The 16,624-nt window shown below is 42.6% G+C and overlaps 1 protein-coding gene across 6 annotated transcripts in view; it reads left to right on the top strand.

Annotated features, from left to right (window-relative positions):
• Positions 1–16,624, top strand: part of LOC126091870 (parathyroid hormone/parathyroid hormone-related peptide receptor-like) — a 509,713-nt gene that overhangs the window by 427,982 nt on the left and 65,107 nt on the right. For all 6 annotated transcript variants that reach the window (XM_049907163.1, XM_049907181.1, XM_049907197.1 and 3 more), the window contains one exon: positions 16,384–16,471. In XM_049907163.1, the coding sequence (XP_049763120.1) occupies positions 16,390–16,471 (82 nt within the window). In that variant the 5' untranslated portion in view covers positions 16,384–16,389. The remainder of the gene's footprint in view (positions 1–16,383; positions 16,472–16,624) is intronic.

Raw genomic sequence — 16,624 nt, 5'->3', positions numbered from 1 at the left:
TACCCCAGATCACCAAGACACCAACTAGCAGTGTATTGCTACACTACCAACGTTTATATCTAAGTGATCATTACGCCAGTTACATGTGTAAGGAATTTATTCATATAAGAAAATATAGCAGTTCACAAGAGACATGAATGAACCACAGATTCAATAACAAGATCGGCACTGAATCAACATAAAAACCACAGAATATGGAATAAATCCACGGTTGTACCAATGTTTTAAATTACTTTCAACTTATGCTCAATCACACGCACTGCACATACTTGTATAAACCGGCTTGCTTTATAGCACAGTATTCACCTCTGCACACCCTTCGTCCAGTGCAAAATATTCCGTTAGCACGACCTCTTATGCAATAGCGGCAACAAGCTGTAACTGAACGTTCACAACTTCAGGATGAAGTGAGCTACAATCGACTTCACTTAATGCAGCTTTGCATGTAACACTGTCTCTACTTCAGCGCGCCCGCGATCGCACGCACACACACGCAAAAGAGTACCAGAATACCAACATTAACTTAAAACCACTGGTATTGTGCTCCTTGCGTTCTGCTAAAGCTGCTCTTCATGTTACTGTAATAACATGTTTGTGACTGGAGAAAACTGCGCCCACTCCAACAGGCTGGTGTTCACACACATGCATGCCTTGGCTTCCCGAAGAACTGCTTTCCCTGTTGTCTCTCAAGCAACTACCGTCACTCTCCACCCAAAGGAATAGCGGAAAACAACCTTACGATCCCACTTCTATTCCTGTGCTGAACGCTACTGGAGCTGATTTACTATCACTGCCTCCCTCTGTGTCAACCATCTAAACCTCCAACAGCTCTAGTTTTGAGACCACGTGTAGTGGTTTCAGGGAGAATGTTACTTCTCTGATGTTTATATGCAGACTGAAGCAATGTATGAATATTTTTACCAAGGACTGGATTCGAACTTGGGTCTCTTGCTCACTGCCTCACCCTGGTACAGCGGCTTTGAAAAAATACACGGACTACCATAGCACACTTCCCTCCTAAATCCGAATTCCCGCTCACCAGCATTTCAGACGTTCTCTAGTTATACAGGAATAGCACCCCTCCATCGAACGAAATGGGGATCCTACCTGAAACGCACGTGTAGGTGCTTTTAATCAAATGAAACTACGAGTCTATGATTCCACAGACTTTTTCAAGTCTCAAACGTCTGTGATGCATGTATGGGTGTCTGTTAGGGCGATGAAGGCCATTGATCTCATCAATGCCAATGCACACCAAGTTGAAACTCTTACGGGAATCAGAAAGATGTCACCTGTAATGAGGCTAAAGATCAGGGACACTACGTCAATAGCGTCAGGTATATGTTGACAAATTTGGTCTGATTAGAAGTGTGATAGGGTAGTCCGCACAGTTGTAATGATCACTGTGTCTGGATGGAACAGTGGTCAGCGCATTTGCCTCATAAGCAGCAGACCCGAGTTCTAATCTCAACCTGGCACAAATTTTCAACTTCCCCCAACGATCAATGCCTGATGCCTTTAATTCCTTTGTGTCTTGATCTGTGATGTATAGGTGCAGACTGAAGTGACCGACGTAAATTTCCACCAAGGCCAGTATTTGAGCGAGGGTCTCCTGCTGACTAGGCACATGCGCTAGCCACTACACCACCCTGGCACAGCAGCAATACAGTCTGTGCAATATTTTTCGAGTTTAAGAGGTATACCACGTGGGCTGAGGCGTGAACGGGAATCTTAATGAAGGAGAGAGGCTTTGCTAGGGTAGTCCATGCAGTTATGCAAAGCTTTTGCGATAGGGTGGCATAGTGATTAGCGCATCTGTCTAGCGATCAGGAGGTCAAGGTTCGAATCCTCGCCTTGGTACAGATTTTCGTTTGTGGCTTCAGTCTGCGCACATACATCAGGTATCACATAGTTACGATTGATTATTAGTTAGCTGCTGGAGATTGTTGGAGGTGTAGATAATGAAGAAAACCAGATGTTGTCGAAGTTCTTTATTGTTAACCACGTACAGACTTAGTGCGGCATGCATGCAGTACCCAGATAACAGGCGACTGTTGCTGAACTCTGCATCCAGGCATGGCTGTCTGGACGCACCACTGTAAGTCCAGGTAGTGAGCGGCCTTGGCGACCAAAGCATTTCAAGCACCCAGCTGTTGCTGGGTCAGGGTGGCGTGACGGCACCCAGCTAATGTGACCGGAGAAAGACACGCGAGTGGCCAGTGTAGCGGGAGATGGCAGTGACTTCTGGATGATGTACCCACGAATAGTGGTGGAGCCACTGCGTGTGGTGGTGTCCTCCAGTGGCACAGGCCTAGGTGGTCCCCAGTTCATACCAGGGAACATCAGGCAGCAGTAGTGCCTTCAGCTGGAAGTCTCGTAGAGGTGGTGGCAGAGTAAACGTGACTTGGTGGCAGAACCGTCAGGCAGTGGTTGTTGATTCAGAGTCTGGCTGCTTGAATGGTAGTAGCACTAGGAGAATGTTGGCGACCCTGCATGAAAGACCTAATCTCACCAGGCATCTATGCATAGTCCATCCAAGCGGATGACCTACGTGGCTGGCCATAGGGCTTTGATAATGCAGAAGATACAGCAGCCACTTACTTCAGTGCCACTGAAACATGCTGATGGATGATCATTGCCTGGAGAAATGAATTGCTGTCGATGAAGCTGTCAGTATAGCAAAATTCTGCATCAATTGGCTCCAACCCACATAACACTAGTCTCCTAACTCGGCCCATACTGTTGCTGTTCAATTTTCTGAAATTATTTGTTGTATTCATCTCTACCAAGATCAGCACAGTATCAGTTTCATAGTTTAGCTGGCCATATCAAGATCATCAACGACACCAACGTTATTTCTGCTCTCACTATAGTCCAGAATGGACCGTATGAGAAAATATTAGCAGGTTCAAAGGTCTCTGAGCACTATGGGACTTAACACCTATGGTCATCAGTCCCCTAGAACTTAGAACTACTTAAAACTAACTAACCTAAGGACATCACACAACACCCAGTCATCACGTGGCAGAGAAAATCCCTGACCCCGCCGGGAATCGAACCCGGGAACCCGGGCGAGGGAAGCGAGAACGCTACCGCACAACCACGAGCTGCGGACAATATTAGTAGGGCAATAAATGTTGATAAAACATACAGGGTGTGTAGTTGCGAATGATTCAGCATGTAATTAGTATTTTAGCATTAAATGTCATGGCTACTCATCACAGTACATGGTGACTAGTAGACCAACAGTAGATATCAACAGTTACATTGCATGCAGTCGGTTTGCTAATCGTCGCGGTCGGAGGTGAGGTGGGGTTGGGATGGGGGCAAGGGAAGGAGGGAGGGGCAGATGCTCTGGCAGGCAGACGGCACAGCTCAGCTTAATTAACGGTCAATTACTGCGTCCCCGTTGTCGTGGGAATTAGTCCGAGGAGAGTAATTTGCCGGATGACACATAAATACTACATTTCATTCTAGCAGTCATTCTAGTAAGTGACAAACGGTTAAAGAGCTTTATTACTTCATAACCAATGCCGAGGGTGATTACTTCACTGTCTTTTCCCATCAACCTCTGGAAAACTACATTATTTACCAAGAGACACCCTACTACTTTTTCAGTTGTAACAGTTTCCATTTTTAATCATATATTTTCAGTATCGACAGTTTACTTAGACTGTGCTGTTAACCATATAAGGGTAACACAGGGAAAGTGCAACAGAAGTATTGTCCAGCACAACTTCATGATCGTTACTTCATTATCTGCACCAGGTTCTTTGCTCGCTCTTCAATGCTCTGTCTCGCCATACTGACTGTCATCTCACGACGACGGTGTTATTTTTTAAATCACTAGCCTTTCTATTATCCCCCACCTAGTTAGGCCCTCTGATAATTTTTAAAACGAGACTTATGGTACACTCGGCTAACTCATTGAATGGTATTATAAAAGTTTTTCTCATCTTCTCATCATGTTATAAGAAATACGGAGAATCAGCAGGAAAGGGTACCTATATGGAGATCGTTGTCAGCGAAGCTATGTTTTTCTTTCTCGGATTTTGAACCACTCCCTTTGCCTTCCAATGATTCTGCACATATAGCTTATGTCACCTGCCTTTGTGGTAATACTTCACATTCTAGTTTCTCTAAATCCTCTAATTTCCTAAGTGCTTTTGTACGGAAAATCGTATTGATAGTGATTTATTGGTATCCGTTTTTCTGCCATATTATGCCGTTTCGCTGACGCTTAGGCTCAGAATCATGTCTCGCAAGGAAAGAAAGACTAGTATGTTAATTTTGGCTGGATGATGCCGATGGGCTGTTCAAACCAAATCGGAAAAGTTTTTATTTCCTCCACGTATAGTAGACCATTTTCACATGGTGTACGTGACGAAATTGTATCTGTTGAAAGTAGGTGAAGGGTATAAGTGCAACGTGGCGTCATGTTGATAACAGAAGGAACAGAGTGAAAAACGGCAGTGTCGGGACATGGCCTAGTTATCTGGAATGGTACGAAGAGGACCACCGGTTTCGATGTCCCAATCTGACGACTTCACTAAAGACTAGGTGACATGCCCTGATTTCATGAGATACTATAGTTGGGGATGGGATTGGAACAAAATCTGACGATGAGGAACTCTCATATTCAAAGATTTTCGTCACCTGAATGTCTCCCTTCGTGATATTGCATTCTGGGAAACGTATGTCGAGTCATGGATATTGGAAACCGCGAAGACACCAAGTGAACATCAATAGAAGGAATAGAGTGAAAAAGGGCAGTGCCGGCACATGGCCTAGTTTACTGGAGAAAAACGAAAGCAGTTGTTATAAGAAATACGGAGAATCAGCAGGAAAGGGTACCTATATGGAGATCGTTGTCAGCGAAGCTATATTTTTCTTTCTCTGCAGAATGTGGAACTGAGGAAGAGGATGTGGAACAAAAATTGAAAAAATTCAGAAACATCCTCCAGTACGCCTTAGATAAGTTCGTACCGAGTAAGGTCCATAGCGAGGGGAAAGATCCACCGTGGTATAACAATCATGTACGAAAGGTACTACGGAAACAAAGAAAGCTTCATCATAGGTTTAAGAGTAGTCGAATCATAGCTGATAAGGAAAAGCTGAACGAAGCGAAAAAGAGCGTAAAGAGAGCAATGAGAGAAGCAATCAACGAATTCGAACATAAAACATTGGCAAACAATCTAAACAAGAACCCTAAAAAGTTTTGGTCATATGTAAAATCGGTAAGCGGATCTAAATCCCCTATTCAGTCACTCGTTGACCACGATGGCACCGAAACAGAGGACGACCGAAGAAAGGCAGAAATACTGAATTCAGTGTTCCGAAACTGTTTCACTGCGGAAAATCGTAACACGGTCCCTGACTTCAGCCGTCACACGGACGCCAAAATGGAAAATATTGAAATAAACGATATCGGAATTGAAAAACAACTGCTATCACTTAGTAGCGGAAAAGCATCCGGACCAGACGAGATGCCCTTAAGATTCTACAGTGATTATGCTAAAGAACTTGCCCCCTTTCTATCAGCAATTTATCGTAGATCGCTGGAAGAACGTAAAGTACCTAGCGACTGGAAGAAAGCGCAGGTCGTTCCCATTTTCAAGAAGGGTCATAAATCAGATGCGAATAATTATAGGCCTATTTCGCTTACGTCAATCTGTTGTAGAATAATGGAACATGTTTTGTGTTCTCGTATTATGACGTTCTTAGATAATACAAATCTCCTTCATCATAACCAACATGGATTCCGCAAACAGAGATCATGTGAAACTCAGCTCGCCCTATTTGCCCAAGAAATTCACAGTGCCGTAGACACTGGCGAGCAGATTGATGCCGTATTCCTGGACTTCAGGAAGGCATTTGATACGGTTCCGCACTTACGTTTAGTGAAAAAAATACGAGCTTACGGAATATCGGACCAGGTTTGTGATTGGATTCAGGATTTCCTAGAAGAAAGAACACAACATGTCATTCTTAACGGTTCAAAATTTGCAGATGTAGAGGTAATTTCGGGAGTACCGCAAGGAAGCGTGATAGGACCTTTATTGTTTACAATATACATAAATGACTTAGTTGACAACATCGGTAGCTCCGTGAGGCTATTTGCAGATGCCACGGTTGTCTACAAGAAAGTAGCAACATCAGAAGACTCGTACGTACTCCAGGAAGACCTGCAGAGGATTAATGCATGGTGCGACAGCTGGCAGCTTTCCCTAAACGTAGATAAATGTAATATAATGCGCATACATAGGGGCAGAAATCCATTCCAGTACGATTATGCCATAGGTGATAAATCATTGGAAGCGGTAACGACCGTAAAATACTTAGGAGTTACTATCCGGAGCGATCTGAAGTGGAATGATCACATAAAACAAATAGTGGGAAAAGCAGGCGCCAGGTTGAGATTCATAGGAAGAATTCTAAGAAAATGTGACTCATCGACGAAAGAAGTAGCTTACAAAACGCTTGTTCGTCCAATTCTTGAGTATTGCTCATCAGTATGGGACCCTTACCAGGTTGGATTAATAGAAGAGATAGACATGATCCAGCGAAAAGCAGCGCGATTCGTCATGGGGACATTTAGTCAGCGCGAGAGCGTTACGGAGATGCTGAACAAGCTCCAGTGGCGGACACTTCAAGAAAGGCGTTACGCAATACGGAGAGGTTTATTATCGAAATTACGAGAGAGCACATTCCGGGAAGAGATGGGCAACATATTACTACCGCCCACATATATCTCGCGTAATGATCACAACGAAAAGATCCGAGAAATTAGAGCAAATACGGAGACTTACAAGCAGTCGTTCTTCCCACGCACAATTCGTGAATGGAACAGGGAAGGGGCGATCAGATAGTGGTACAATAAGTACCCTCCGCCACACACCGTAAGGTGGCTCGCGGAGTATAGATGTAGATGTAGATGTAGAATGTCACTGAATGAAAAGCAAGTTAAGCCCAGTTGACCAAGGGGAGAAGAGTCTCTAAAGGTTTCGAGGCGCCTTGATAAAATCGTCTAATCACTCAGGAATTACGAGAGACGTTGTCACATGATTGGACTGGCAAGATTCGAAAGGACAGAGGCAGGGCAGAATAGACTGGTTAGCGACTGCTGCATGTAATTGTATTTATTGAGACACCTAAATGTGAAAGTTTCATGTGCCAGTGTTATGCATCTTCTGAGTAGATTGGATGGAGCTGGGAAGCAGGAGGCGTCTCGAGGATTCCTATCAACAAGTTGGAAAATGAGCGGAAAACGGTTCCGTTAACGAAATGGGGTGATATGTGGAAACACACAACGCTACCTTATGCCCTCGCGAAGACTTAAGTTTCATTTTAAAATATATCGAACTATTAGAGACTGATGGCTATCTCTAAGGTACTTGAAAAGTGGGAATATAGGTTGGTTAATGACGAGACAAAAGTGTTTATAGTCATCGTCTATTGACTTATTGTACATGACCGGCAGCAGAATGACGTAGCCAACTTGTATACTGAACTAATTTTACGGAACTTAGCCTGATATCATGCACTTGTTAAGAAGTTGTGTCTATAAACATATAATCTGGAACAGCGAGATACCACAGTTCTCTCTAATGACAGAGAATGTCACCTAACCTAAGCCAACATCTCTGTCCCTTCCTCCATTTCCACACTCTCGATTCTCCCAGACTCCTGAGCTCCCTCTCGCCTCTTTCTAGTCGACATCTCATTTACTGAATAACTTTTGGATAGAACAGCACCCCAACCCCACATCTTCATTCCCATTTGCTACCATTGCGGCACATGCTGGGATCGACATACAAGGACCCGTTCGTATCAGCGTCCGCATATTTACTTTACTCCCTACTATTAGCCACACCATCGCTACCTGTGTTTTTGTAAATGCCGTAATCAATTGCTGTTGATTAGTTTATTTTTTCAATCACGTACACTTTATTTGGAAACAACAACAACTAAAACGTGACAATAAATTAAGAAGTGTTCCACGGCTGAAGGCCTTAATGACAAAAAATTCAAAACTATTTCTCGGCTGGAGGCTCCAATAGTGATAATTTAAAACTGTTTCACGGCTGAAGGCCTGAATAGCAATCTTAAGAACCAGTTAAACTACTTCAAGCTGCAATTACAGTTATTAAGATATTTTCAAAAGAACACACATCAAAATGTCACTGCTAGAATACAATTGCCTAATTAAAATTTTAAGGCAAGTAACACCCACGGTTGAAGGCCTTAATGACAACAAATTCAACTGTTTCTCGGCTGAAGGCCCCAATAGAAATAATTTAAAAACTGTTTCACGGCTGAAGGCATGAATAGCAATCTTATAAGAACCAGTTAACTTCTTCCACTTGCAATTACAGTTATTAATGTAAAAAAAATTATCAAATCTGATCTAACCAAACAAAGGAGAGGGAGGGGGGAGGGGGGTGCAGACGTTGCTCCAATGATCGACCTGGGAAAGTCCCTCAAAACTTCCAAGCGATGAAACAGGCAGCCAAGAGATGCATTCACTTCACGAGATAGTAACTCACACCAGTGGATTTTGAAACGCATGACCAATAATCATTTGCGGAATGCACGTTACGTCCGATGACTAATGCAACGACGGAATAATACACCCAAGCAGGAACCGGCGGTCAGCACTCCAGTGTTTAGAGCATCCGGAAGCAGAAAGGAACCACTACCACCAGAGTAGAAAAATAAAGAAAACACACCACCCGCCCCACAAATAAAGGAAACTGTCAACTGCGCACCTTACCGAACAGCGGCGGCAAGGCGAGGAAAAGTACACTGCTGTAACATACACTAAGCACCAGGGCGGGTAACTGGGGCGTTAGCGGCCACTAGGCAAGAAAAATACCACTGGTTGAACTTCACAAATAATAACATATACAGGGTTATTATAAATGTTTGAAGCGATTTCACAGCTCTACAATAACTTTATTATTTGAGATATTTTCAAAATGGTTTGCACACACGTACAAAAACTCAAAAAGTTTTTTCAGGCATTCACAAATGTTCGATATGTGCCCCTTTAGTGATTCGGCAGACATCAAGCCGATAATCAAGTTCCTCCCACACTCGGCGCATCATGTCCACATCAATGAGTTCGAAAGCATCGTTGATGCGAGCTCGCAGTTCTGGCACGTTTCTTGGTAGAGGAGGTTTAAACACCGAATCTTTCACATAACCCCACAGAAAGAAATCGCATGGGGTTAAGTCGAGAGAGCGTGGAGGCCATGACATGAATTCCTGATCATGATCTCCACCACGACCGATCCATCGGTTTTCCAATCTCCTGTTTAAGAAATGCCGAACATTATAATGGAAGTGCGGTGGGGCACCATCCTGTTGAAAGATGAAGTCGGCGCTGTCGGTCTCCAGTTGTGGCATGAGCCAATTTTCCGCGGGCTACGCGTGAAACTTGCCCGCACGCGTTCAACCGTTTCTTCGCTCACTGCAGGCCGACCCGTTGATTTCCCCTTACAGAGTCATCCAGAAGCTTTAAACTGCGCATACCGTCGCCGAATGGAGTTAGCAGTTGGTGGATATTTGTTGAACTTCGTCCTGAAGTGTCGTTTCACTGTTATGACTGACTGATGTGAGTGCATTTCAAGCACGACTTACGCTTTCTCGGCTCCTGTCGGCATTTTGTCTCACTGCGCTCTCGAGCGCTCTGACTGCAGAAACCTGAACTGCGCCTTCAGCCGAACAAAACTTTGAGTTTTTCTACGTATCTGTAGTGTGCCGTGACCATATGTCAATGAATGGAGCTACAGTGAATTTATGAAATCGCTTAAATCATTTGTAATAGCCCTGTAGAATGCAACAATTAATAATAATAAGTGGAGGAAGAGTAAGTAGGTTCCCCTTCCCCAAACGCTCCTCTCGCTGCTCTTCGTCTCGGCGACATTGCGAGCAGCACCACGCAAGCAAATGGCGAGATCTCACATTGGTGGTGGTTTCACTACTTGAATTAAGGTCCACTCAACTTAAACTTCCTGGGTCTGGTTGACAACGAGGTTGTACCCTTCGCAACTACATCCCTTCCATCCGGCAGTGCATGCGTGCAGCCAGTGGTCCAGGCGTATTCCCGCGCTGTGCGGACCTGGCTGCTCGTCCGTCCCCAAACGAACTGCCAACTCACACCACACGGAAACACCGCAACGTCGCCCCAAAGATAGAACGACCGTTACGAGATATCGATAACAGCCGCTTCTGCCACTAGCGGACAGACAACGCTTGCAAACTGAGTGGCGCCAATGAACACAAGAAGACGACGACAACCATAGCTACACCAGCTAAACGATGCCAAGCTAGCAATGGCACCAACGCGAGCCGTAACACCATCACTACCTCTGTTTTTGTAAATAAAATACTTCCAAAAAGTAATCAACGTTTATTATAATGCAACCTTATTTGTTATTAATTTTCTCTGCAAGAACTATGTACAATACTTCTTAACATCATTCGAATGGAGAGGTTCTCAACGCCATAATACCTAGACCACCGCCGACCGGAGTGGCCGAGCGGATCTAGGCGCTACAGTCTGGAACCGCGCGACCGCTACGGTCGCAGGTTCGAATCGTGCCTCGGGCATGGATGTGTGTGATGTCCTTAGGTTAGTTAGGTTTAAGTAGTTCTAAGTTCTAGGGGACTGATGACCTTAGTAGTTAAGTCCCATAGTGCTCAGAGCGATTTGATTTCGATTTGAACCTAGACCACCAAAACGATCATTTTAGACAGTTCCTGGGTGCATTAAGTGTTCTCACCACTCCTGATATGACGGTATGTCCGGCATTGTCCAACATGATATTTTTGGTGGTCCAGATGTGGGAAGGAACAAAGTTGCATGGACGTACTGACCTCCAAACCTTTCAACTTTGTGCACTCGCCAGTCGGCATTACTGTGACTCTGTTTTCCTTGCCCATGTGCGTCTTCCGGTTGATACATGAGTGCACTGTGGATGACAAAGCGCGACCACATCTGACAGTGCAGATGAATGACCTCTTCGATCGAGATCATGGACAGTCCTGCCCGTTCCCCAGATTTCAGTCCCACCGAGTACGTGTGGAATGGGTTGGGGAGGTGTATTGCAACACGGAAACATACACCAACGACCATTCAGAAGTTGCTAACCACACTGTTAGGGGAGTGGAACGCTCTACCACAGGAACTCCTTACTAACCTCGTGGTCCGCATGGGACCATGTTGCAGGGCGTGAACTGCCGTCCTTGATGATCAAACATTGTTTTCAGATTACTGTTTTACCTTTCGCTATCCACAGGGTACCATCATGAATCGCTTTGATCTCGCTGTAATTACGGTCTTTGTATAAAAATGTCCTTTCTGTCGATATCACTCCGTATTTCTTTCAGTTACCTTCTGTATGTACTGTACTGTAGCAGTTCCTTCTATATGTGGTCCACATCAGTGTACATGCAAGTTTTCGTGTGGTGCACGCTGTGCTCCACAGCTCCACATTTCTTACTCTTCAGCCGGCCGTTGTGGCCGAGCGGTTCTAGGCACTTCAGTCTGGAACCGTGTGACCGCTATGGTCGCAGGTTCGAATCCTGTCTCGGGCATGGATGTGTGTGATGTCCTTAGGTTTTCTCTCCGTCTTAGGGCCACAAGTGGCCCATCGGGACCATCCGACCGCCGTGTCATCCTCAGCTGAGGATGCGGATAGGAGGGGCGTGTGGTCAGCACACCGCTCTCCCGGTAGTTATGATGGTTTCCTTTGACCGGAGCCGCTACTGTTCGCTCGAGTAGCTCCTCAATTGGCATAACTGGGCTCAGTGTACCCCAAAAGATGTCCTTAGGTTAGTTAGGTTTAAGTAGTTCTAAGTTCTAGGGGACTGATGACCTCAGATGTTAAGTCCCATGGTGCTCAGAGCCATTTGAACCATTTTGAACCTTACTTTCTAACTAGATGTCCAACTGCAGTAACTTATCATTCACTACGAACCGATGGAGCAGCCAGAGGATGAAACACAGGGCCGGGCAGGCAGTGGCAGCTATATAAACATCCCACTCCCCCATATCCACCAAGCCACCAGATGGCCAGGTCATCAGTACACCTGAGGACGAAAACAGATTCCCTTTCGACTCGCCCTATACCCACACATGATTTTGTTATAAAATGTACTGGAAAAAAAAGAAAATCCCAGTGGGAGACGCATAAGAGCACACACTGTCAACATGTATCTCGTGAATTTTAGTCATTGCTTGTGGTACCCTCTGCTGCTCAAGGACGTCCTCATATTTCGCAATGAAAGATCTAAATGGAGTTTATTATCACGGTGATAACATCAGTGTACAAAATTTTACAGCTCAAGTAGTCATTTTGGTAAATGAGTTAATGAAATATGTAAACAGAAATACTACTTCTTGCAGTCAGACATGCGTAATACATATGTGCCTAATTCATCGAAATTTTTAAGATACACGAATCGCGCGTAATCGAACTTCTCAGAGTTTTCTTAGTAGAGAAATTATTTCTTTTTGATTCCGACAGTAGCAATTATAAACTAAATAATAGCTGTGTTTGCGTTGAGAAATATATAATATGGTACTAAATAGAATGCTAAGTTGTTGGAAAGCCAGTGTTTGAGCGACTATGGTGCAACAAAAGAACAGCCGGTCTTGGCTCCATTTCTGACGGCAGAGCTGCGCGCAAGACGACCACTGCCTCAAGTATTCACAAAATATCGTCTAACGCGGTGAATAGTTTCTTACCGGTAGACTGAAGCCTTTTGTCGTCCAAGTGGGCACTGGCATTTAATATGCACTTTATAACTGTTACTGTGTTGATGACTTTAAGGATATTTAATTACTTGCTGACCATGTGTAACCCAATAGTATATATTGTTAAGTTTCAGGCAGCTAATTTCATATTTGGCCTCTCTCCAACGCACAATAAGGATAACTCAGATTGACTTGCAACAATCCCAGAACACAATTAAGGATGTTGCACTGAATAATCATATTGTTACCTACCTTGTAGTCTAATCATAATCACAGTAACGAATGCACTGTAGACAGGTATAATCTTACTGTACGACTATCCCTCAGCAAAAGGTGCTACTTCTACGAGGATTTACAGTCACCATCACAGCAAGAGCATTTAAACTTCATTCTTTCAGAAGCTTTTTTGCTATTACTGTTGTGAATTTACTTTGTAATAATTAAAGTCAATGTTCTACGTGCAAGCTGTGAACGTAGCTCAGTGGCTTCTAACTTTAAATTTCGCACTTGCGTATTAATGAAAATTAAATTACTTCAAAGTATGTGAAATTAGTTTCAAGATCAATGTCAGCAAATAAGTTAGAAATGTGAGCAGTGAATTTAAGACAAATACAAATAGGTTTGAAGCTGTCTTTCCTATCTCCATTATTAACCTTCGTTGCAGCTGTGATTATCTTCCATTGTTTTGATTTCGAAAATTTTATACGACCTCTTGGCAGTATAGATTTACATATTATCGAATAAAACAGTGAAAAGGAAAAGTATTTGGTTTTCGACTTTCAGATAATGAATTAAGAGAGAATTTTTAAATAACCATTTCCATCCATGGCGTATGAAGTTTGGAATGTAATATTGAGTACAGTTGTATCAGTTTAGATTTAATAAATGTTCATGCCTTTTTTTATGGCAGCTGTGGTGGTGCTGTAGGTGAAGATTGCCTAATGATCAGTGGCTGGGCTTTTCAAGTCTCCATTGAGATGGAATTAATTTATTATCACCACGTTGTTTGCGGTATCCTTTATCCCTGATGTAGCGTTGTCTCCAAACTCCATCATAGGTTAACGATGGATAATCCTGCTTCCCAATGGCCGCAATTTTCGGAGACGACTTTACTAAACAAATTTCGCTGCCAAATCAACTTTCATTCGAATAAGCGCAGTTTTATCACTAAAAAAATAATTGCACCGCCAGACCTGACACAGCTACGTCTGCAACTACGGTATCCTGCCTGCGACTGTTCTCTTTTCATTATTTCCGCACCACTCTGCGACAAGATCCTCCACATAACCTCTGGTTGAAAACATATAGCGGATCCCTGACTTTGTTACTATCTTTGTCAGACTTGGAATACATATCCTAAGAACCTCTGAATATTACAGTCGCTGTAACTATTGCAGACACTCATTAACATATTCTTTAAATGACACTTACCAATTCTTGCAAGGAGAGACAGCATTGGTCGTATTTTTTTGTTTTATTAACCGCAAAATCGATTTTCGGTCACTTAGTGACCATCCTCAGTGCTGTAATATACAATTTAAATTGGTAGGCACTGGTGTCAACAAGCTAGTGACCATTCTCAGTGCTGTAATATACAATTTAAATTGGTAGGCACTGGTGTCAACAAGCTCTATGCTTGTTGACACCAGTGCCTACCAATTTAAATTGTATATTATAGCACTGAGGATGGTCACTAAGTGACCGAAAAATCGATTTTGCGGTTAGTAAAAAAAAAAAAAAATACGACCAATGCTGTCTCTCCTTCCAAGTATATCCATTATCTGGTCGTGGTGCACAGGACACTCCATGGAGTCGCCAATCAATAACTTACCAATTCGTTTTCTTGTAACAGTTAGTCAGAGACATTAACACTAAATAATCTATATCACAAATATCGATTTCTTTTGTTACAGTTTAATACAAAAAGCATGCCAAATTTTAACCCAAATCTGGGCTGTTACACTACAATTGTAATCGCCGGTTACCGAGCATTTTTATAGATAATAATGTATCACGGAGCTGACTGGACAAGAGGGAACAGTATTTGTTTTCAAACTTCTCCTAAACAAAAGCCGAAGCGAAAGATTTAATAATATTTTTTTAATCTGGTGAAAATATGCTACCCATTAGAGTGGACAATTCTGGGAAAATTCAATAAGAATCGTCATTTTTCAAATAAGATAAAAAAAAGGTGTTGCCTGGTGAAAACGTACTACAGAAATTAAATGTCTCTTTGATCTGGAGATACAAGTGAATCATTTTAGGAACAGATGTGTAGTTTCTGTCAATAGTTGATGGTCAGTTTACGTGATACAGCGCAGCTTATAGAGGACTGTAGCCATTGATGTCGAACAGAGAACTAGGATTGATAAGGGCTGAAACACCATCAAATAGCAGTTCATTAATTTTCGTACAGGAAAATTAATGCGCATAATTTGTCTTCCTGAAATGTTTTTCAGTCTACAATCTGATTTCGAAATTACTGTCTTACCATTAAATAGTCCATATGAAATGTCTCGCTGTCTCCAGGTCTCTTCCACGCACACATCATTTTTTATGACTGTTAAACCAAGTTTATGTAACGATTAAAAAACTGTATGTGCAAAATCCCTTTCTTCACTCCCCCACCCACCCCCTCCGCCTCAACCCCAGGTCAATGTTGTCCTATTATTTATCTTCTTTCCCTTTTCCTGAGACGTATATCCACTCCAATCACAACTAATTATCGCCTCTCTTAACTTTATGAATAATTTCTTTTATCTCGTCATACCTTCTTTTAATCTCTTCATCACTTGTGGAGTTGGTAGGCTTCTTCTACGGTACTAGGTGCTGATTTCGTGTCTATTTTTGCAACTATAATGCGATCACTATGCTGTATAGTAGCTTACCTGCCTTCTTATTTCTTCGTTCATTATTTGGTTTACTCTCGCATTACCTCTGCGTGATTTTGTGTTTTGTAGCCCTGTGCTGAGCTAACCATAACTCGTGTTCTTTCTGGCACCACACTTCCGTAATTGACATTATAACTTCAAATTTTATTTTTAAATGAACACACTGCCATTTGACTGTATTCTTGTTTATTTAATTGCGACCTAGGTTTCGGCCTTTTATGCCATTTTCAACTGATTGAGTTTATGTCATTAACATATATTGCAAGACATCAAGCTTAAAATTGGCCATAAATTAAACATATTTCTTAATTATAATAAAATTATTATTGCGGTGTGTTAATTTATAAATTGTTTTATGACTGTTGCTCAGCAACTCTAAAATCTAAAAAAAGGCCCGTGACATTGGGAAGTACGTTAATCAACATTCATATTTATTTACATTTTACTGATATTCTTAAGTTTTCGCTTTAAAATAGGCAATGTAGTTATCGTCAATCATGTGCAACACCGTTTCTCTTAACTCTTTCATTCCAATTGTTCTAGTGCTACGAAATATCTCTCATGTGAATCTTAGGATGCTAAGTTATTATCATTTTCATATTTTCAAATGTACTGTGCTTTATAGCTTCTGCAGTAGATAGCACTGAGATTAATTCTATGTCACTGTTTTCATCAGCTGAAATGCGACACACTGAATGATGTGTAATGAGACAGATATTTCTGTTTCAGGATGTAATGGAAGAGCACAGGAGGACCTTGAAGAGGAAGGAGGATGAGTGCAGGAATTTCACAAATACGTTTGCATCTAACTCTTCAGGTAACGTTACAAAAATTATTACTCTGGTTGTCACTTCCTCTGTTTCCTACTGAAAGGCCTTTTTTTCTCTCAAACGGTGTCAGTCACAAGTGATCGTTACGGATCTCATGAAACAGTATTAGTCTCATAAAGCCGAAAGAAAGGGTTCACGGG

Source organism: Schistocerca cancellata, chromosome 1 (assembly GCF_023864275.1).
Source record: "Schistocerca cancellata isolate TAMUIC-IGC-003103 chromosome 1, iqSchCanc2.1, whole genome shotgun sequence".
In the NCBI taxonomy this organism is placed as follows: domain Eukaryota; kingdom Metazoa; phylum Arthropoda; class Insecta; order Orthoptera; family Acrididae; genus Schistocerca; species Schistocerca cancellata.
The sequence above is the reverse complement of the archived record's forward strand: the minus strand, read 5'-3'. Positions and strand labels throughout refer to the sequence as shown.